General features: G+C 36.6%; 1 protein-coding gene across 2 annotated transcripts in view; it reads left to right on the plus strand.

The window, feature by feature from the left end:
* The first annotated feature begins 209 nt into the window (after nt 1-209).
* The window catches only part of LOC137251099 (peptidyl-prolyl cis-trans isomerase-like), a 52,537-nt gene continuing 27,733 nt past the window's right edge, over nt 210-25,013 (plus strand). The window contains exon 1 of one of the 2 annotated variants that reach the window (XM_067785087.1): nt 210-648. In XM_067785087.1, the coding sequence (XP_067641188.1) occupies nt 388-648 (261 nt within the window). In that variant the 5' untranslated portion in view covers nt 210-387. The remainder of the gene's footprint in view (nt 649-25,013) is intronic. The other variant, XM_067785088.1, reaches the window with a different exon arrangement.

Consider the following 25,013-nt stretch of genomic DNA (forward strand, 5'->3'; position numbering starts at 1 on the left):
GATGGCAAATGTGTGAATTCCACTACTGCCGATGTTACAGTCATGCAAAAGATTGCTTTAAATTCGTCTACAACAAAAACTTCTTCTGAAGCGGCCCTTACCAGAGATAAACAGCTTCGACTAAGTTTGATACCTGTAGAAGCCTAATTCAACTGCTGTACTACAACAATCAACCCTGTCTTAGGTCTAGCGATGTGCATATTAATTTTATCGAATACTTCCAGCACTACCAAGATTATTAGGTAATAACAGCAGTTGCCGGCAAAGACAAAAATTTCACAATCTGTGGTATCTGACCAAATTTGTTGTGTAACTGCCAACTTAGTGTTTGCTATATATTCACAATAATCGACGTTATCAGTTCCCACGTGTTGTTATCGCGAAGAAATGGCGATTTTTGGTGCAACGGCAACACTGGTACGAAGTTGCTGCCGCCAGCAACGACCGCTCGCCATCTTGGCAAAAAAATCGAATTTTCTACAAACCGGAATCAAAGACGGCCAGCTCCAATTCCAATTTCAGTCTCAAATAGGATTTCGTGGTGTTCGTTTCTTCAGTAATAAAAGCAGTAAAGGCAAAATGGGTCTCCCCCGTGTATTTTTTGACATGACTGCTGATGGACAGCCTCTCGGCCGCATCGTTATGGAGGTAAGTAAAAAGTTAATAGCGAACTGTAGACGAAAAATCGGTTAGGAGTATTAATTTTTTAGAATTTTGATTGGTATTTTACATAGTTTGTATGTTGCTATCGTGATTAATGTGGAAGTGCTATGATGAATGTTTTTATAGCTTGATGTGCGGATTTCTACAATTTGAGGTTAAGTGAAATGCGTAATGTAAGAAAGTGGCAATCAAATAAATGAAAATTGATAAAATATGCAATAAAATGATAGTAGGTAGATATGTGTGCGTCTGCGGCACAGTCATTTTCTCTATATGGTGCGCGTATGCTTGCAAATGGGTTAGCGATGTGTAGAATGCACGTCCCCTGGTTTGGTTTTGCGAATTTGAAATGTGTTGGTGCGCCCGCCTTCATATGCGTTGGACGATGGCGGCAAGTTCTTTGGATTATTACCCTATCCATAACTTGGCTGTTGTTTTCTATCTCAATATCTAGCATTGGTATCAGTTTTTTATATGTGCCCACACCCCTAGTTTTTGTAATTTCATCTTAATTCGCCTAGTACATTACTTGTTATCGAACTGCTGGCACGGCACGTGCTTATATCTTTTCGTGGCAAGCAAGTTTTGTTTCACAAATTGGCATTGGATTTTAACATTTACGCAAATACATATATGTATTATATCAGACAGGTAACAGAGGTATGAAAATCCAGCCGGTGATTTAGGCTCGCTACCATTGTTGCCATGGTAATTTTTTTTCACTTTGAAAAAGGGCCAATACCAGTACCAGTAAAATCCATGTAGCACATACATATTAACAGCGATATACTGCAAATACTCGTCCAAAAATAGCGGGAGAGGTGTCAAAAGACGCGTTTTGGCAAAAGTCTGGAACAGGGGTCGACTGCTAATAAACGTCTAAAAATTTGCATGTGGTTGTAATGTTGTGCACCATTGGACATCATATTTGAAACTGGTTGTGTTAGTAAGAATAAAATTTTCAATTTCCGTTTTCGGATTCGCAATATTTTTGGACGTGTATTAAGAGTGTCATGCTGTCGTATAGAATTGCCAAGAATAAAATCATTATTCTGGCAGTGGTTTATATAAATGATAAGAAAGCAATGAGATAGGATGTATGTCCTAGGGCTGTAAACTTCATCCGGATAAGCCGGATATTTGAATAACCGGATAGCTACGCAAAAAATCCGGATATCCGGATTCATAAATGGGAAATCCGGATATCCGCTGTTCGGCTATCCGGATACGTAAACGGAAAATCCGTATGTCCGAATACTGGGATATAAAAGTCACGCCAGTAAATATGCTGATCGGAATCACATGCCATTCCAACAGCATATTCAATAGAAATAAATGATATAATAATGAATTGTACTTAGTAGTTTAAGTTTTAGGCCTAAACAGCCGTAATAATAAATAAATTAAATTAAAAAAAAAAAAGTTGAATATCTGCATATCAGAATTGAGCGAAGCAAATATCGAAAAATTATTCACAAAATATGTTTGTAGCTTATTAAATTAACGTCAAAAATTAAAAAGTTACAATTTTACAACCAAGTGAAAATAAGATCAGTGCCATTTGTTTATATTGTGGAAAAACGCTGTTAATTGATTTAAATGTCCTACGAATTTATTGTTATTAATGTTAAATAAACATATATGGTACATCAATTTGTTGCTTTAACTGGATCTTCATAAATCCGAATATCCGGATAGTTTCACAAACGAATATTAACCGGATATCCATGCCGTCCGGATTTTTTCTGTCTCAACGGATATCCGGATATTCGAAAAGGCGGATAGTCTGAGCCCTAGTTTGTACACATGTTTGCTAACACTCGAAAAATAATATGCAAATATGCCATAAAAATACTATTTTTTTTGCTTGGGTCTAACAAAAAATTTAAACAAAATATATTGCTAATATTTAACCAGTAAAACATTCATACGCATGGGCGTTTGTTAGCAAAATATCTGTGTTGAAACGCGCAAATAAATATTAGCCTCTGCATTCCTACTCTGCTTGTTCAAATGCATTGTAGATAAGTACACAATGCAAAAGAGAATAATAATGTGTGTGAAGTGAGCGCGAAAAACTATTTCACTAGCTGACTCCCACTCATGGCGGAACGATACAAGGTGGCAGCATGGGACAGCTGATCATACCCTTTTTTTATTTGATTTGATACATCAACTTTCGGCGCAGTACGATTTTGACATTTGCCCATCGAATTTACAAAAACAAAATACATGGAATTTTTATTTATGTTTGTAGGTATGTCACAATGCTGCCACCTTGTATCGTTCCGTCATGCTCCCACTGTTTTAGACTTATAAGCAGAGCCCTATCAGAGATCAATAGTTTCTCAATGGTTTGGATAATGATTTCTCGGATTCAAAATATGCTTTTCAACTTCTATTAAGAAACCACTTTATCTGTAATAATATCAATTCTCTTTGCTAATGTATTCCATAGCTTAATTTCGTTTCTGTAATATAGCCATACGTGCCTGTACGAAAAATTTTGTTACTAGACTAAATAAATAAATCTCTTCGTACACATTGTTTCCTGTACACAAAAAAATCCAAATAAAATAGTACGGGTTAATTGATAAATTTCAAAACTAACACACTTGACTATAACATATGGCATACTTGGTTAATTTTGTGCGAAGGTCGGGCAAAATATAATATAAATCAGTTTATAATGTGTCCCTTACGGGTTAATTTTGACTTGAAAAAAACGCTTCGGTTTTGCCCGCTGCACTTTCAGTTAAGATTTGTTAACAGAGATTACAACAGCCACATGAAAATTGCCATCTTCAACTGCAAATATCACTGGACAGGGATAACATTTTCCTATTTCATCTTTGGATTATTGTTGTCGACGCGACGTTTGAACCAATATAGTTTTGGCCAATACACAGCCTAGACGGTTTAATGTGGTTGTTGTTGTTGGTGTTGTTGTTGGTGTTGTTGTTGGTGTTGTTGTTGGTGTTGTTGTTGGTGTTGTTGTTGGTGTTGTTGTTGGTGTTGTTGTTGGTGTTGTTGTTGGTGTTGTTGTTGGTGTTGTTGTTGGTGTTGTTGTTGGTGTTGTTGTTGGTGTTGTTGTTGGTGTTGTTGTTGGTGTTGTTGTTGGTGTTGTTGTTGGTGTTGTTGTTGGTGTTGTTGTTGGTGTTGTTGTTGGTGTTGTTGTTGGTGTTGTTGTTGGTGTTGTTGTTGGTGTTGTTGTTAGTGTTGTTGTTGGTGTTGTTGTTGGTGTTGTTGTTGGTGTTGTTGTTGGTGTTGTTGTTGGTGTTGTTGTTGTTGGTGTTGTTGTTGTTGTTGTTGTTGTTGTTGTTGTTGTTGTTGTTGTTGTTGGTGTTGGTGTTGGTGTTGTTGTTGGTGTTGTTGTTGGTGTTGTTGTTGGTGTTGTTGTTGGTGTTGGTGTTGGTGTTGGTGTTGGTGTTGGTGTTGGTGTTGTTAGTGTTGGTGTTGGTGTTGTTGTTGTTGTTGTTGTTGTTGTTGTTGTTGTTGTTGTTGTTGTTGTTGTTGTTGTTGTTGTTGGTGTTGGTGTTGGTGTTGTTGTTGGTGTTGTTGTTGGGGTTGTTGTTGGGGTTGTTGTTGGTGTTGGTGTTGGTGTTGTTGTTGTTGTTGTTGTTGTTGTTGTTGTTGTTGTTGTTGTTGTTGTTGTTGTTGTTGTTGTTGGTGTTGGTGTTGGTGTTGGTTGTTGATGTTGGTGTTGTTGTAGCGGTAAGTACACTCCCCGAAGGCCTTGGGGAGTGTTAATAGAAGTTTATGGTCCTTTCCAGGATGCAGATCCGACACGTTCCGGTAACAAGCACCATTAAAGTACTAGCTCAACCATTTCGGGAACGATTTAGCTCAACTTCGATCTGGGTATTTTATAGAGCACATGACAGCACGCACAGCTGTCATTGGAGGTTCACATTTCGTTAAGCCAAAAATTGTCAAAGAAAGGTTAAACTCTTACTCTTGAATGGGGTGAAGCACTGGAACCTTTAAACATGACGTGAAACCTTCAAGGTCATACCGGTCTTCCCACCCCTTAGATCCATGAAGATCTTGAGGTCGACAGAGCCTCTGCTTTTAAAGAAACAGGATTCGCCACAGGTAGGTGAGGTTGACAATTGGGTTGGATAAGCTATATGTATATTGACTGGCAACCCCTTGAATGTGGTCATATTAAATCGTTCTCGAGATGGTCGGGCTTGTTCTTTATTGATGCTTATTACCAGAACCTTCTTAAGTTAAGCTCACAACCGCTAATACACGTCCCAAAATATCGTTTTCAACCCATATCGTTTAGCTTAATTCACAAAGGCCTAACCAACAGATTTTTCAAAACTACGATTTTCGCAGATTTTGGTATGATATGTTAAAATAGACCACCAGGAAAAATTTTGAAAGTGTTAGAACCCATAACAAGGGAGTTACATGTGAAAAAGCAAATTTCGAATGTAGTGAATGTGAAAAAAAATGTTTTTGCTTCTGAAAAGTTATTATTTTTTATTAGGGCTTTTGTGACAACGACATGCACACCATTCTCAGTTTCCTGTAAGACCTGTCCGACAGCACCCGTGGGCTACACATAATCTATCCGAGAGACAGTAACAGTTTAGGCATACAACAAAAGGGATCAGTTTAACCCATATAAAAAGATCAAAACTGGCTATAATCACATTCTCCTTTCTGACTCATACTGGGTCGATTGCATTTTTTGCAGGGTGCTCACCTGTCACTGTCTCTATAGGGGTATGTAGAGCATAACCAAAATGTAATTAGTGTAGGTTTCACCATATATTTCTTTATTGCCTATTTTCGTTGATAAACAGAAATAAGCCAGACGAAAAGTCATAAAAAGTACCATCTTTGGTTCAAATGAATTATAATGGCAACCGTTGTCGCGAATGGATTGGGCGAAGCACTGCTACAACAACAACAAAAACAATGGACTCGAATTTGTATATTTAGTATTGTTGTATTCATATACTCTTTGTGAATGTGTTTAGTTTTAATGTGAGGTTGGTTGTTAAATTTTGTAAGGGGGAAGATGAGTGCTGATACTACTAAGTAATTTTCCATTGCCCAACATGCCTCTAGTTTGAGTTAGAAAAGTTTTGGTAGGAGCGAATTGCATCACCAAACCTTGCTTATTTCATAGGGTATGTAAATAAGAATGTATATATAAAATGCACGTGTCATATTAACAAGCATGCGACCTTGAGTGAACCAGTTGTAGAAGGCATAGTATTGCAAAGCAATGGTCGAAAGCATAAAAGAGATAGCAATATGTATGTGTATCTACTAAAGATTTTTCAAGTAGTATTCTGGCCCAGAGTTCATTTTATTTGAATATTGATTTCTTTCAGTGTAGAATCAACTTTTTTTGTAACAATGGCTTAGTCTATTGACTTGTTTTTTTTAGTCAAATTGAAGTGTTTTTATACTCAGCGTGCCTTGCACATAGAGTATATTAAATTTGATTGGATAACGGTTGGTTGTACAGGTATAAAGGAATCGAGATAGATATAGACTTCCATATATCAAAATCATCAGAATCGAAAAAAAATTGAGTCATGTCCGTCCGTCCGTCCGTTTGCACGATAACTTGAGTAAATATTGACATGTCTTCTCCAAATTTGGTACACTAAACTATCTGGACCCAGAATAGATTGGTATTGAAAATGGCCGAAATAAGATGATAACCACGCCCACTTTTTATATATATAAAATTTTGGAAAACAAAATAGCTGATAATTTAGTACCTAAATAATACACCTAGAATGTCGAAATTTGACGTGTGGACTGATATTGAGACTAGATAAAAATTTGAAAATTTTTTTAAAATGGGCGTGGCACCGCCCACTTGTGATAAAATCAATTTTACAAATATTATTAATCATAAATCAAAAACCGTTAAACCTTTCGCAACAAAATTCGGCAGAGAGGTTGCCTTTACTATAAGGAATTTCTTCAAAAATTAACGAAATCGGTTAAGACCACGCCCACTTTTATTAAAAGATTTTTAAAAGGGTCGTAGACGAAAATAATAAGCTATATCTTAGCGAAAAAGAGCTTTGTGTCACCAGAATTTTAATTTCTAAATTGAATTATAACATTAAATTGGAAAACTCTAAAATTTTTGAAAATGGGCGTGGCACCGCCCTTTTATGACTAAGAAATTTTCTATATTTCGGGAGCCATAACTCGAAGAAAAATTAACATATCGTAATAAAATTGGGTACACAGATTTTCCCTAAAGCAGAAAATATTTCTAGAAAAAATGGACGAGATCGGTTAAAGACCACGGCAACTTAGATATAAAACAAGTTTAAAAAGTTCGTAGACTAGAATAATAAGCTATAATTTAGCAAAAAATAGTTTTGAATCAATGATATTTCACTTATCAAGTTTTATTGTAAGAGGAAATGGGGAGAAATTTTTCTTTTAAACGGGTGGTGCCACGTGTTGTGTAGAAAAGCAATTTATCTGAAATGAAATGTACAATTGAAGCTCACGCTGAGTATATAAAGCTCGGTTACACCCGAACTTATACATCTTTAATTGTTTTATTTGAATATTGATTTCTTTCAGTGCAAAATCGACTTTTCTATTGACTTGATTTTAAATACATATAAAAATTTCCTAAATAAAAATAAAATGAGTTTTTTTTAGTCAAATTGAAGTGTTTTTTTTATTGATATCAATGACCGCGCCCAACAACAACAACCGCGCCCATTTTTGATAATGTGCTCCTACAATGGCACATACATACATATGTACATATACACAGAAATATATTGTTAATGCATAAAAATAAGCTGCTGTCAATGAACAACTGTGAATACTAAAATAGCACCTAATTTTACTAGGATATTTTTTTAATTGTATTCGTTCATTTCGAAATGGAACTTTTTAAGGTAAAATGGGTAACAATTTATAACCGGGTCAAAGTCATTCAAAAGATAACTGAAAAGTCGAGAATTTACCCCGGGGCCCTCAAAGATCGGTGTTTTAGCGCAGACCACCTTTCTGCGTAGAGAAACTTCGACCACGCTTATATAAAATTCCCTTGCGTGGTCCACCGATGGTTCGGGATCAAAATTAAAGTTGTGCGAAACTCCTTTCCACATACTTTTTATACCTTTCATGAAAATGAAATGGTATATATTTGTGCAAAAATATGTACATTCGACAAGCATATTCTTTATTTTAAGCCGAAAAGTATATCATAAGCAACGAAAGAGCTCTTGGTATATTTGATGCAGCCATCCAGAAATTGCGCAAGGATTTTTTAAGAAGGCTTAAATAGATTTTGGCATATGACGAAGGACGAATTTCACTCGACTTGGCCGCCAGAAAATTGCTTTGTTGAATGGAAGCAGGCAATTCCGGCGGATTTGTGTTATCCCCACGTCTTATTATGCTCCTCTGTTGATGTTGCTGGGGCACCAATTCATTACTCATTTCCGTGCATTGTTTATATTTTATTTCTTAATTCCAAACAAATTCGCAACAATAATTAAACTTTTCAGCATTTTAAATAAAATAAGAAATGCGCAACGTAATTTAAATTGACAAAACAGCTGACTTCGAAAATTCGAATTTCCTATTCCCCAATTATTTTCTCTTAGGGAATAAAAAAATCCGCGAGAACAAAATTCCGAGGGAATATTTAGAATTGGGCTGATTACGAATGAGATAAGATTATTGTTTAGCCCCATTCATGGAAGGTATGAAGTCTTCGGCACAGCCGAATGAATGCGTTTTGTTCCGTTGGAAAGAGCGTTAAATTTCGTATAAGAATCACTGAAAAAGTGAACAACGGTATTTTCGCACAATAGGGTCGTTTCATGATTCCAGGTCACATATACATATATACTATGTGTGTATATAAAGCTGCGCATTCGTTTCTTGATTTAAGTTCTTTTCATTTTTGCAAAAATTACACAAAATAGGCATAAAAAACGGCTATCAATTATATTAGTGATTCAATTTTAAACCCCAAATGCATTTGGTTCTATTAAAAGCTCAAATATTTGCTGATTTAAATAATAGTCCCATTACCTTTGACGCTATTTTGTCCAAAACGATCGTCGTTCTTCCGTTTTTAGCACTATTAGCGTTCAATGTAATCTTATGCGTTCCAGTAAATGCCGCGGACAATGAAATTTTTCATATAGATGCGTTTAACACGAGTTTATTCATTACAACCAAGATGTTGCGTTTTTAAATATGAAGGAACTTCAAACTTGGCAATTGAAATATATTTCGCTTTGCCCATTCAACTACAAAATTTTGCGAAGCACTGTTACATATAAACATTCTCCCTTTACAACAAAAATACTTGCTAACATATTTTGTGTCGTATTCATTTGTTATATTGCAGTTTTTATACTCAACGTGCTTTGCACTTAGAGTAAATTAACTTTGATTGGATAACGGTTGGTTATAGAGGTTAAAGGAATCGAAATAGATATAGCCATATATCAAAATCATCAGTATCGAAAAAAAATTTGATTGAGCTATGTCCGTCCGTTCGTCCGTCCGTTAACACGATAACTTGAGTAAATATTGAGATATCTTCCCTAGAATGTTAAAATTTGACATTTGGACTGAAATTGAGACTCTTGATAAAAATTTGATAAAACTTTTTAACATGGGCGTGGCACCGCCCACTTATGATAAAATAAATTTTACAAATATTAATCATAAATCAAAAACCGTTAGACCTTTCGTAACAAAATTCGGCAGAGAGGTTGCCTTTACAATAAGGAAAAATTACCGAAATCGGTTAAGGACCACGCCCACTTTTATATAAGATTTTTAAAAGGGTCGTGGACGAATAATATAAGCTATATCTTTGCAAAAAAGAGCTTTATATCAATGGTATTTCATTTCCCAAGTGGATTTATAACAATAAATAGGAAAAACTTTAAATTTAAAAAATGGGCGTGGCACCGCCCCTTTTATGACTAAGCAATTTTCTATGTTTCGGGAGCCATAACTCGAAGAAAACTTAACATATCGAATTAAAATTGGGTACACAGATTTTCCCTATAGCAGGAAATATTTCTAGAAAAAATTAACGAGATCGGTTAAATACCACGCCCACTTTTATATAAAAGATTTTTAAAAGGTTCGTAGGAGAAAATAGTAAGCTATATCTTAACGAAAAAGAGCTTTGTATCAATAGAATTTTACTTTCTAAATTGAATTATAACATTAAATTGGAAAACACTACAATTTTTAAAATGGACGTGGCACCGCCCTTTTATGACTAAGAAATTTTCTGTTTCGGGAGCCATAACTCGAAGAAAAATTAACATCGTAATAAAATTGGGTACACAGATTTTCCCTGTAGCAGAAAATATTTCTAGAAAAAATGGACGAGATCGGTTAAAGGCCACGGCAACTTAGATATAAAACAAGTTTAAAAAGGTCGTAGACTAGAATAATAAGCTATAATTTTGCAAAAAATAGTTTTGAATCAATGATATTTCACTTATCAAGTTTTATTGTAAGAAGAAATGCGTAGACATTAGACTGGCCGTAATTTTTTTTTTTGGAAAACTTAATTTTTTCATCTTAAAATATGAGGTTATGTGTAAAAAGAAACAGTATAATTTTTCAGCTCGATCCGATCATCCCTTAACGTGCCTTGTGAAGGCCAAAAAACGTAGAACTTCAAGAAAATTACCATTTTTACGATTTTTAGTTTCATTTTTCACTTTTTTGCAGTTTGTTCAAATTGTTTTTAAAACGTCAAAAGAACAAGTTAAAGAAGTGTAACCAAACATTTGTTTTAATTCACTGTTCTTTTTTTATTAGTATATAGTACTATTTCCAAAAGGAATAAAAGTTGATTACTTATTTAATGAGAGACGATTTGGTGCAAGATGGATAACTTTGCCTGTAGTGCTGAACAACTTGCAATAAACACTGTTTATCTTCTTCATTATAAGTCAGTGATCGATTGAAGTCGGTGATCAATTTCAATGCTCTCTCAGCAGCGTCATTGACTCCAGTTAAATGTTGACAAATTCCTTTTCCTGCATTATAATCTCCTCTCTCTTGCCATGTGCAAGGATCCGATTGTAAAAAACTTGTTTCTATTCCTAAACGTGTGAAGAATGTTTAAGTTCTTGGTGAAACAAAATTACTTATGTCCTTGCTGCCATAGAGAAGTATATCAGGCATTGTTGCGGTAATTCGTTTTGGAACAGCATTATCATCTTGGTTTTCTTCATTAATTGCTTTTACCATTTTTTGCTGAATATGCAAGGGAAATTTTTCATCAAAAAATTAAAGGCCAGCAGCTTCTTCCGACAAGTACCATAAATGATTTTTTATTTTTTGTAATAAAGCATTGGAAACTTTTTTATCAAAATAGGCAATCGAATCTTGAATCAGCCTTAGGTCATTATGTGGAGCAGCTATTGGATCTACACAACGAAACCAATACGGAACGTAGATGCAGACCAGAAAAATACAAATGCTTTGTAGACTCTTTGTCTCTGAAGTTGTAAATTTGAATTGGTTGCGAAACAGAAAAATTTTGTAACAATACAGACACTTCGACATAAACCTTGCGTGCGATGTTGCGCCAGGTGACCGAACTTGTGAAAAACTTGGTACGTCTTCCCCAACAAAGAGTAGAGATAGTTGTAACAGCTCCTTATAATCAACACGAATGTGGTGTTTATTTAACGTAGATAAGCATAAATTCTTAAAAGTATCTATTTCTGCTATTGTTAAGACTCGCCGAACTTCTACGTCCGATATTCCACTTTTGAAGGATTTAGGGTTAATATTTTTCCAGTAGCTAGAAAATCGATTGAAAAGTGGAACATCCGGGGCTTATGATTTACCAAAATTCAATTGAAAAACTGCTTTTACTAACAGCTCGCTGATATGATGACGACATGGGAAGAAAAGTAGAGTGCGGCCTATTCTTTTTTCAAGCAGGAAAGCAGATCCATTATTAAGTCCAGTATAAGCAGCCGTTGTATCAAATGATACAATTTCCACTAATTCTTCGAGTTTCCATGCGCACAAAAAATTATAAATTTCTGCAGATATAGTATCTCCCTTTGAATTTTCCATTTTAGGTATATCTAGCAGTTTCTCCATGTTTTGCCCGTTACAACGAGAGACAATCGATCATTTTTTTCCGGTGCCACTGATTTCTGGAAGAAGCTTACCATCCCAGTGAAGGACAAAACTTTCAGGAATCTAACGCAGGATAAAAAATTAAAAATACTTATTAACGTATTCAGAAATACAAATTTATTACATTGAATTCATCAATAATCTCTTCTGCTTGTCTGCGACGAAAATTCTTTCTCATCGAATGTACTGTGGTTCGATTGAGGACTAAATCTTCCATTTTTATCGGCAATTTTTCACCATTAACTTCTTGCAGTTTGTTTACGAAGGCGGAAACCATTGCACTCACCAAATGGCATCTCTTGTAGAGAGCCTACATTTCCGCGATTTGGTTTTGTTAGTTCTAACCTAATGTCAGTATTTTCACTATCAATTATATCAGTAGGCACATTTTCTTCACCAGGTACACAGTCCATATCACTGTCTTCGGGGAAAGTGCTTCCAAAAGCGTTAGTATTTTCAGCAGATAGATATATGAAAGTGACTTAAAATTAAAAAAAAAAAAACTGCAAACTTAAACTAAAATGTACTTTCCTTGGATTTTATGCTTTTCAACACGCTTTCTTTCTTCTTCCATTCGTTGTTCTTTGCGTTTTTGTTTTCTAGCCAATACAGTATCAGCACCACACATACTACCTGGACGACCTTTATTCCTTTGAAGCAAAAGAAAATTTTTATCTTCCTGTAATTTTATTATATCCAGGGCATTCGGGGTGATAAGTCGAATATGTAGTTCTCAATTTTATCTAAAAAGTCTGCTTCATTTTTGCGATACTTTGCATATGGAAATTTGCAATTTTTTTTGTAAATTTCTCCATTTCTGGTAAAGTATTTTTAATTTTTTAATACAATTGCCTTCTTTCATGTTTGCTTTTTTCCAAAATTTAATCGTGGCACCAATCGTGAATTTCATACTGAATTGCAAACTCATATTTTCCTTGCGCATTTTGTAAAATAATAATTGGAACACCTGTTTCCCTGATGGCAACTTGGCCCCAGAAATAACACTCTCACATTTCCCCACTAAAAATATATCTTGCTCAGAACGTAGTCTTTTCTTTGAAATGCCCGCTGACGATTTATAACTCATTTTTTTTACCGATTGGTTAATTTTTAGCTTCAAAGCAATGCAATGCCACCGACTATATTGCAAATATGGACAATAAGAACACGACTTTGTCAGCTGTTTTCCTAATTGCGATGTGTAATTGTCTTAAAGCTCAATAAAGTAAACACGATTATCTATATATATTATACCTACTTTGAGCTCCACAAGGCATGTTTTAGCACCATCGCATCGGGCTGAAAAATTGCACCATTTCTTTTTACTTCTAACCTCATGTTTTAAGAAGAAAAAATTTCAGGATTTTCAATATTTATTTTTCTCCATACGAGTTGCGGCCAGTCTAGTAGACATTATAGAAAAGTAATTTATCTGAAATGAAATGTGCAATTGAAGCTCACGCTGAGTATATAATGTTCGGTTACACCTGAACTTGACACCTTTACTTGTTAACTGTGAAAAATATTAGAACAGTTACCAAGAAGTGGGAAAAATAATTTCACTTGCAAAGCGTGAAAGCACCCAAAAGCAAATGTCAAATTCTTCTTTCTATGCTTTGCTTGCAACAAAAGTTGCAAGTTGGCTACTTTTTCATGTCAGATGGCGCCAGTGTCGCTCAATCTACCGTTCTCCATAAAAGTACGTGCAATATTATACATTATGAGTAGATTCATAAGATTGTGATAAACGCATCTATATGAAAAACTGCTTATGTGACGGGGCTTTTACGTTATCTGGGCATTCTCTATCACAATTAGCTGCTATGAAAGCGAAAACGAAGTATCGGAAGCTAAGAAAGAAAACAAATTTGACGATTGCTTTCGTGCAGTTGGCGGATAACGTAGTCAGAGGATAAACGAAATCGTAAGCCTTAGCGTACCATTAGCAGACTATATCGCCAACTCAGGTATCGTTTGTTAAGCGGCTTGTTCGCCAAACAGAATGAGGCTGTAAATCTTAAAAATAAAAAGAACATTACGCTGTCACCTGAAACTGGTTCGAAGTAACAATGTACATTATGTTAGGAAAAACTGGAATCCACAAAACTTGCCTTAGTTACGGCCAATTAAGTGATATCGGGCTCAGATGAAAGCAAAAATTTTGATAATAGGGAAACCAACAAAAATCTTTACAGAAGTAAATTAATTTGGCGACCAGTGCCGATAAAAGTGGATAAAGCAGTTCCACAAAACTTGATGTCGGGTCTCTCCAAAAAAGTTTGGTAATACGGGCAACAACGCGCTTCCCAAGGCAGTCGGTTCTATGTACCGGAGCGGCTCGGAATTTTTCTCGACCAAGGACTGTCATTTCAGTGTAACCCCATTTAAATTGTTGTGTCCTCCCACAAATTGTCATCCTCACAGCAGCTCCTTGCAGCGGGACTGCTCCATATTCTCTTGCTACGGGAAGGTATCGAACCCAATCCGGGTCCGTCTCCTGACCCCGGTCCTGAGAAATGGTTTTGCTGCATTTGCCGGAAAAGAATCTTTTTAGGACGGTCATACTCTTGCCAGTGTGTCTCTGCAAGGGATGGTTGCATCGGACAGGTTGTTCAGGGCTAGACCCTAAAACCAGACGTCCCCGTAATTTCTATAAATCTTTTGTGGCTCCCTGCTGTTCACGCCCAAGGTCGTCCCGTAGTCCGCGCCTTAGCGATTGTGGATGAACACAAGCGGGCGAAATGGGAGGAGTACCTAAGCGGTTTAAGCTCTCTGCCGGTGTAGGTAAACTTTGGTCCACCGTAAAGTCCCTATCGAATCCGTCTAGGCACAATGACAAAGTTTCCATCGCCTTTGGCGATAAAGTGCTGTCGGATGCGAAAAAATGCGCGAGTGCTTTCTGCCGACAATATATAATTAATTCTACGGTCGACAAAGATAGACGGAGGGCCAACAGACACGCACATAAACATAAATTCAGCGCGTCACCAATTACCATCACCGCCAAAGAGGTTGAGGATGCCATCGGCCATTCGTTTACGCAGTGCGGTTATACCATCCAAAGCAGTGGGCCCAGACGGCATAGCCATGCCGATGCTTAAAAGCCTAGGGAAAGAGGGTTTCAAATACTTAGCACATGTCTTCAACCTGTCTGTTTCCACTTTTGTCGTACCCGAAAAATGGAAAATGGCCAAGGTGGTCCCGCTAATAAAGCCTGGTAAACCAGCTAACATAGGAGAGTCGTATCGTCCGATATCTCTCCTATCGCCAGTAGCAAAGACGCTTGAAGCCATTTTGCTCCCTTATTTCCAAGCAAATTTGCAGCTAGCCTCTCATCAGCATGGCTTCAGAAAACTCCATAGCACTACCACCGCGCTAAATGCCATTGGCACCCAAATAAATTGCGGTTTAAATCAAAACCCGCACCATAGAACAGTACTCGTTGCGCTAGACCTATCAAAAGCTTTTGATACGGTCAACCATGGCACGTTACTGCAAGACCTGGAAGGGTCTTCCCCTTCCCCATGTCTTAAAAGGTGGACCGTAAATTATCTGGGTGGTCGGCAGGCATCGGTGCAATTTAGAAACGAAGAAGAATTAAACAAGGGGTGCCACAGGGTAGTGTCCTATCCCCACTTTTGTTTAATTTCTACATATCTAAGCTACCTTCGCCACCAGAAGGAGTTACTATCGTTTCCTACGCCGATGACTGCACAATAATGGCCACAGGCCCAGGCCCACAGATGTTGTTGTTGGTGTTGTTGTTGTTGTTGTAGCGATAAGGTTGCTCCCCGAAGGCTTTGGGGAGTGTTATCGATGTGATGGTCCCTTGCCGGATACAGATCCGGTGCGCTCCGGTAACAGCACCATTAAGGTGCTAGCCCGACCATCTCGGGAACGATTAATGTGGCCACATTAAACCTTCAGGCCATCCCCTCCCTCCCCACCCCCAAGTTCCATGAGGAGCTTGGGGTCGTCAGAGCCTCGTTTGTTAGTGAAACGGGATTCGCCGCGGATAGGTGAGGTTTACAATTAGGTTTGGAGAAGCTATATATTGCGCTGGCAACCTGAAGGGTTGCGCTACACACCCCTTGAATCTGGTATTTTAGTCGCCTTTTACGACAGGCATACCTACCGCGGGTATATTCTTACCCCCTTACCCGCTGGGAGCCAGGCCCACAGATCGATGAGCTTTGCAACAGAATAAACGGCTACCTCCCTGATCTCTCCAGTTTTTTCGCCTCACGAAACCTGGCATTATCACGTGGCAAATCCTCCGCGACCTTATTTACAACATGGACGTCCCAAATGTCGACCATTTTGAACATCCACGTCGATGGCACTACGCTACCGACTGTCCTACACCCCAAAATCTTGGGTGTGACGTTTGATCAGGATCTACATTTTGGTGAGCATGAAGCCGAAATAGTACCGAAAATCCAGAGCAGTAATAAAATCCTCAAATCCCTTGCTGGCAATACTTGGGGAAAAGACATAGAAACGCTCATTACCACATACAAAGCAATTGGCCAGCCGATTGCATGCTACGCGTCCCCTATATGGTCGCCAAGCCTATAAACTACTCACTGGAAGAAGCTGCAGGCCTGCCAAAATACTGCTCTCAGAACCGCCACGGGCTGTCTTCTTATGTCCCCGGAACACCATCTACATAATGAGGCGAGAATACTCCCCATCAGGGAGAGAAATGAGATGCTAACCAAACAGTTTCTGTTGAATACATCTGATTGATGAGCCAACACCGCCTAGTGGCTTAAGGAGTCATCTCCGTAAGCATTATGAGGAAATACGGCACCTGAGAACTCAGCCGTATGAAGCAAGAAAACACAAGCAGGTCCTCAGTGAACTCCACAAACAGGCGTACGATATTTATGCCAGGAATTTCCTGGTGAATCCAGTACTCAAAGAACAGTACCCAAAACTTGCGGAAGAGGAACGCATACTCTCAGGGAAACGCGAGTCAGTCTAGCTCAACTTCGTTCTGGATACTGTAACAGGCTAAACTCTTACCTAACCAGAATCACCCCCGACATACAAAATGTATGCCCCGCTTGAAATGTGTCCCAACATGACACCAACCATCTCTTCAATTGTAATGTGGAACCAACGCCTCTAACACCCCTTTAATTAATGTCCACCTCTTTTGAAACTGCAAGTTTCCTTGGACTCCCGTTAGAGGATATTGATGACAATTTGTGATCGGTCGCAGCTATTAGGTGGGGCGAAGCACTGCTACAACAACAACGGGCAGCAACGAATAAAATGATAAAATATCTTTATCTGGCATTGATATAAATATGTATTTCCATGCTAATAAAAAAAGTACAAACTGTTAGCCATATAGTATGTAGTATGTAATACTCCTATATTGCTAATAGAAAATGCTCGTAATGAGTTTTGAATTCAAAATCAAAACAAGACAGCCAACAAAATGTTTGTGACTGTATTGAATATTATTGAATACAAAAACAAAAACATTTAAACAGCAATATATCTGTACTCCGATGTTTGTGAGTGCACCTAGCCTGTAGCAGCAATATAGGAGTTCATATTACATATTGTGACGAATATTACAATCACTAGTAATAAACTCCCAACACAAAAAAACATTGAAGCCAGCCACACTGTGTACATAAACACATTAATCAACATGTACACACATACATAAAAGCAGCAGAGAGATACAAACGCATGTCATCATCAGCCGAGGTAGTACTCACATATACACGCGCATATGGCTATGCGAGAGGCTATACACTTGTATCTGTAGTTTATAGCTGGTAACCAAAGAGAAAATTCTAGTATTAGAAACGTCTAGACATTTGGGCACAGAGTATAAAAGCAGCGAAAGCTGAGTAATCTCTATTCATTTATTGATTTAAGCACGCTCTTAGTTGCGAAGTATAAGTGTTATTGTGAAGTACTTTCAAAGTAGTGTAATAAAGACCATTTTGCATTATTGAATATTGGAGTTATTTATTCAACAATTTAGAAATACGAACTTTAGTAGAAGGTGTAAAATAGTGGAGTTTTCCTAAATTTGTTACAATATGTATGTGTAGAGCTTTTTATACAGTCCTTATTTAAGATAATTTGGTAATGTCTGCAATTTGTGGGTAAACCAACATCAGTGATAATTTTTTTCACACGATAGGTCTTAAATTTAAATGTATGCCCCTTTGCAACTAATGTTTTCTAAAACAAAACAAAAGCTTTATACAAGGTACTTTATATGAGTAATTGAAGAGAAACAAATATTGTCCTTAGTCATGCTATTTTTTAAATGAGATATATATTTTCAACAATTTGATCATGGAATGATTGTAGTGGTGTAAAAAAGCTCCCCGGATCAATAAAAACGTTTGAATGTGTTTAACTTTGTAAAACTGTAACTTTTGAATTTCATCCATTCATACATAGATCGTAAATGAAATGCATATTAGGGTGCTCCTTATTTTGTTCTTTGCCTATCTACTGCAATTAATTAAATGAGGATAGAACCATTGTATATGTACATTAATCTGGGTCGATTTATTAACCGATATCGCGCCATTGATTTTTCAATAGGATTTGGGCTGAGGAAACAATTCCACTACGCATACCAAAAAAAAAATTTTTTGGAGCCTTCATATTTTCATTTTTTTTACTTTTTTTAACTTTTGTTTTTAAAGTTTTTTCATGACGTACTAAACAAATTTTTATTTGTTTGTAAAATTTTCATGTATACCCTGTCAGTTTTTTGGAAAAAAAAAAAAATATAATAGCGGACATTTTTGGGTCGGACAGGGTAGATATACATATGAAAATTTTTTAGTAGTTCATGAAAAAAACCTTAAAAATCAAAGTCGAAAAAAAAGTAAAAAAAAAGAAATTTCGCCAAAAAAAAGAAATTTCCTGAGCCCAAATCCTATCGAAAAATCGATGGCGCGATATCGGTTAACGTTCGTCCATACAAATCGACCCTAATGCACATACATACATATATTAATTTATTATTCATTTGGATTCGGTCACAGTAAAGGGTATTTATATACTACACCAGCGAATGGAAAATAAGTACATATTTTTCAAAAATCGCTTTTTATTTCCGATTTATTAAGAACTTTTAAAAATTTTGCTGAACCCAAACTACGCAAACCAGTCCAGATTCAAAAATTGGAAAACTCGAGAAAATATTCCAACGTTTTTTGGACCTCTGTATTGGCTTGAGTATGGAGTTTTGTAGTCCAATCAACTTTAGTCTAGCAGTGAATTATTTTTCCGCATAGCAGTCGTAAAAATTTGTATAAAACTTCTAATCACGCGCCTTAGAAAGCTAACGCGCGCCTGTGCGTGGCGTAAAGAAACAGCCGACCCGCAACCCTGAGAATCAGAATCATCTAAGAGGTTACCACACTTGACATCACTATCAAAAAACGAGCGTGCATTCGATGCATATGTTAAGCTCAAGCCCTTCTATTCCTCACAAGTATATTATAATGCATAAAATCTGAATATCAAGTCTGGTCGTACGTCAAATAATAGTCAGTATATAGTCCTCTGCTTGTCTTGCGCGATAAATTTTCTCTTTAATCACTGATATGAAACATCTAAGCAACGAAGAATTACGTAAGAAATCCACCATATTGAGCAACTACTACAGCCAAGATCTTGACGGAAATTTGGGAAGTGAAATGCTCTTTTTCAAGGCATACTGCACCGAAAAAAAAAATTTCAAATTATTCGCCGGTGTAACTGTTGAAAATACTAAGACAAGATAATTTGAATATCTCTTACCCTAATGTTGACTTTGCGTTGTGAATGTTTTGGTGTTTTCTTTTCTACACGAAAATGTCGCCTTCACGTCAACCCTTCAAAAAGTTGTGTTCTGTTGTATCAGCTTAGCCTCATTTCTCAACAACCTACCACTAAAAATGGCCAAAAATGCAACATTATTTGCCCTCGCTGCCATTGACGGTGCAGAAAACAGCCCCGTCAATTAGCTGATGAATCACACGAAGCTGAAGTGAATGCTATAAGTCACACGAAGCTGAAGCGAATGCTATGTATATTATATACGTATGTGTCGCATCATGTCTCACTCAAAAGCAATTTGCGATCACAGTTGACAGCGAACAACCACACGAACTGCATTTTTTTAAAATGGTTAAAATTTTTGTTCTTTTCAAGTCATGCAGGGTGGCACTAAACATTTTAAGTGGCTACAATTTCACAGGGCGAAGTGAGATACTTAAAAATGTTTGCCCCTGAAAGTGGCGACATTTTCGTGTAGAAAACAAATCACCATTTCTTTCAATTCCTATTGCAGATTGTAGAGATCGTTTTGTTTTAAAACGAATGATCTCAGATCTTCATTGGGCGAAGACAATCTGAATGCTCTTGCGTTGTTGACGATAGAATCAGAATTGTTTTTATACCCAGCTGTACTTGTACACAGAGTATTATAACTTTGATTGGATAACGGTTGGTTGTACAGGTATAAAAGAATCGAGATAGATATAGACTTCCATATATCAAAATCATCAGTATCGAAAAAAAATTAGTTGAGCCATGTCCGTCCGTCCGTCAACAAAATAACTTGAGTAAATATTGAGATATCTTCACGAAATTTGGTACACGAGCTTATATGGACCCAGAATAGATTGGTATTGAAAATTAGCGATATCGGATGATAACCACGCCCCATTTTTATATATATAACATTTTGGAAAACAAAAAACCTGATAATTTAGTACCTATACAATACACCTAGAATGTCGAAATTTGACGTGTGGACTGATATTGAGACTCTTGATACAAATTTGAAAAAAAAAAAATTTTAAATGGCCGTCGCACCGTCCACTTGTGATAAAATCAATTTTACAAATATTATTAATCATAAATCAAAAATCGTTAAACCTATCGTAACAAAATTCGACAGAGAGGTTGCATTTACTATAAGGAATGCTTTGAAGAAAAATTAACGAAACCGGTTAATGACCTCGCCCACTTTTATATAAAAGATTTTTAAAAGGGTCGTGGACGAATAAAATAAGCTATATCTTTGCAAAAAACAGCTTTATATCAATGGTATTTCATTACCCAAGGGGATTTATAACAATAAATAGGAAAAACTTCTAATTTTAAAAAATGGGTGTGGCACCGCCCTTTTATAACTAAGCAATTTTCTATGTTTCGGGAGCCATAACTCGAAGAAAAATTAACGGATCGTAATAAAACTGGGTACACAAATTTTCCCTATAGCGGGAAATATTTCTAGAAAAAATGGACGAGATCGGTTAAAGACCAGGCCCACTTTTATATAAAAGATTTTTAAAAGGGTCGTAGGCACAAATAATAAGTTAAATCTTAGCGAAAAATAGTTTTGCACCAATCGTATTTTGTGCCATTATAACAAGAAATGGGAAAAATTCAAATCTTGAAAAAAATGGGCGTGGCACTGCCCCTTTCTTACAGTGCATTACCCAACGTGTCTGGAGCCATAACTCGACGAAAGATTTGGTGTTTAACAGGAAATATTTTCAGTAAAAATGGCTAAATCGGTTAAATCGCCTTCTTTTATATAAAAGATTTTGTAAAAGTGCGTAGATGCAGGTAATAAGCTATTTCTAGTAAAAGTTAGAAAATTTCGTTAATAACCCTGCCTTTTTTTTTTGTAATAACGCTTTTTAGTACAAACAGTAGGGAAATCCCCATATCTGAAGGAAAACTGCATTACCCGCTCAAGGTCATTGGTGTTAGCCTCTGTATCCTTTTTATTTCTTTTAAACGAAAATTATTTCAGAATAGAACCATATGTATATGTATTATTGCGCAGCCTTGTAACAATATTAAGCACACAAAACAAACAACAACAGCATTTCAAGTATATAGCTGGGTATGTAATGTTCGGTTTCACCCGAACTTAGACTTCCTTACTTGTTTATTTTATATTTATCATAACAATCGCTTAGGTACGTACATCTGTTCACTATATATTTCTTATCTTTTACAGCCGATTATTTGGATATTACGAATGGGATAAGATTATTGTTCAGTCCCATTCATGAAAGGTATGAAGTCTTCGGTACAACCGAAAACATTCCCGTACTTGTTACCTATCGATTGTGATGATGTCATTTGCGAATTCGCAGCTGAAAAATCTAGACGCAAAGAAATGTAAATGAGGAATGTTTGGAAAAAAGTTACGGTTAAATTAATAACAAACTACACAATGCAATGTGCACAAAGCAATGAAAATCGCAATCGTAAAGGCGGCAAGTTATGTATTGCCTAAGGGCGGCGTTTATTCAAATCCGCCACTGCCTGCAAATGTTCAAATAAACTCCCATTCTGACATTTAAGCACTAAATAATGTCACATTCAAGCAAATTCCAAGCATTTCGAAAATGAATAGAAAGAAAACCTTAATTCTTACGTTCATTTAAGTATTGGTCGGTTAAATATTGTGCTTTACTACCCAGTAAAAATTTTTCTTTTATTTCTATTATCTTATTAATATTCCCAGCAGGAAATGAAGTTAAACTACAACTAAGCTAACGTGCGCTATTATTTGTCTGTTTCTTAATATTTTACAAATAAGTTTTCAAAATATTGTAACGAATTTCGGAAAATACCGCTTATTTGAAACCCTCTGCTAACGTTCGAATCGCTAAACTGTTGAATAAATCACTCCAATATTCTGTATTGCAAGATGGTCTATATTAGACTAACTTGGGAGTAGTACAATTATACTTCACAATTATACTTCGCAACTAAAAGCGTGTTTAAATCAAACTGATCCCTCATTCCTCAGCTTGCGCTGCTTTTATACTCTCTGTTGCCTCGTCAGCATATTTCTCTAAATGTTTAGACGTTTCTCCTTCTAAAATCTCCTGATTGATGTGTTCTGTATATACGAGTGGCTGCTTCATGTTTTTTATTGTTGCGTGATTATTTATTTAGTATCAGCTTAGTGATGCTAATATTCGTCACAATATATATATTTGGAGGCCATTTTGCCTTCCAAACCGATTTATACTTCGTGGAGTAAATTTTTTTTGTTTTATAAATTATCAACGTCTACTCTACGCTAAATTATTAAATATTCAAAGACTCATCCCACAATGTCAGCTGTGGAAATTTTAGACGACCTAAAGTTACCATGTAGTATGCATACCGTAAGGAGACGGTTTCGAAAGCATATATGCTAGAAGTCCATGTAAGGTCCCTCTTTAAAAAAGAAAATCATGTGGTACGTAGACTAGATTTTGCCAAAAAACACCTGGATTCGCCTATTTCGAAGTTGAGGAACATTTTGTGAATGGATGAGTCAAAGGTTGTTTTGTACGGATGTAAACGCTCGACAGTTTTTTAGACGTCCACCAAATATAAAATATCAGCCCAGATACACTGCAAAGACGTTGAAACATGGAGGATCCATTATTATGGTATGGGGATGTTTTTCATATAATGTAGTGGGCCAATATTTTGGATAAAAACCATCGTGGACCAAAATGAGTATGTTAAAATAATGAAGGCTGTTACGTTCCCTTTCGCTGAAGAAAAATTGAAGGCCTTAAAAAAGCTATGTATGCATTTTATTTTTTTTTTATGCAAAACCAAAAAGCAACCACGAACTTCAAGCTGTAGTGCTCCGCGCATTGCATCACAGGAAAAATTTCAACGTCTCGTAGACTCTGAGCAACCGATATTCGGCACATCTTACGTGGACTTACATTTTGTTAGTGTTTATTTACATTTAGTTCGGAAATTGTATGTTTCGCAATAAAACGAATGCAACTATTATTTTGGTTTTCTAGTAATTTCAAAAAATGTTATAATAATAATAACAAACTGTTTAATACTCTGCAAAGCCCGCCCGATCGGCGCGAGGGGCGCATCCGCATGACGCACGGATTTGTTTTTGTTTTTGCCGAGTTGTTGATAAGCGGAGGTTTGTTAAGCGTCGAGATCTAAAACTGCTCTGCTACAGAATAAAAATCATCAGCTGAGTACTATACATTTGTTATGCGAATGAAAGATGATGCTCCGGCCAAGAAAGTGTTTTTATCGGAACCCGCCTATGGAAGCAGAGGTAGAGGGCGGCCCCCACTCCGTTGGAAGGACCAGGTGGAAAACGATTTAAACTCCCTTGGTGTGACCAATTGGCGCCGGTTGGCGGAGCGAAGGAGCGACTGGCGCGCCTTGTTGGACGGCCATAACCGTTTAGACGGTTAAGCGCCAATTAAGTAAGTAATTAAGAGTACTATACATAACAGTTAGAAATTACATAACAGTTAGAAATTACATAACAGTTAGAAATTATACATATACATACTACATTGTTAAATAAGTAACATTTTTAGTTTATTTAATTTTTTTGTTGTTGTTACGAGTTAAGATAGGATAAGACAGTTTTCTTTATGGTAAAAAGTGAATCCGTTATATCAAATGAATTAGAATGAGTGTTACAATCATGACACAAACACCGAAAAGGTTCATTCAATTCGAAATTAGTTCTACACTGCCTCAAGAGAAAAGGTTTGTAATGTCTTGACACTCGTGATGGGACGTTAAAGTTTACTTCGTTCAAAAGAATTGGGCTAGAAATCCATCCATTCAGGAGCTTAGCCATAAATATAACGCCTAGCTTTTCTCTACGACTTGCAAGAGTTGGAAGATTGATAAGCTTCAGCCGACTAGTATAAGGTGGAAGATTATACGCAGTGTCCCACTGAAAATTCCTTAAAGAGAAAAGTAGAAATCGCTTTTGTATTGATTCAAGTCTATCTACATGAACTTGATATAGTGGATTCCAGACTATTGATCCGTATTTTAGTATCGGTCTAACTAAAGTGATGAAAACAGCTTCAGTTACATAAGGGTCACTAAATTCTTTGGACCACCGTTTCACAAATGATAGAACACCTCTCGCCTTATTGACAGTAGCATTATGAAGGTTGAAACTAAGTTTAGCATCTATCGTGACTCCCAAGTCCACAATATACATAGTTTACTGATAGAAGACAAAAATTATTAATTACTGCTGCTGGCAAAGACCTTCGAGATAGGCACATGAATTTGCATTTATTGGGGTTCAGCGGCATTGAATGTACATTGCACCAAGTAACTAGGCAGTTTAAATCCGTTTGAATCAAGGGACGTTCTTCGATAGACGCATAAGACCTAAAAAG

This window comes from Eurosta solidaginis, chromosome 4, assembly GCF_040869045.1.
Source record: "Eurosta solidaginis isolate ZX-2024a chromosome 4, ASM4086904v1, whole genome shotgun sequence".
Classification (NCBI taxonomy): Eukaryota; Metazoa; Arthropoda; class Insecta; order Diptera; family Tephritidae; genus Eurosta; species Eurosta solidaginis.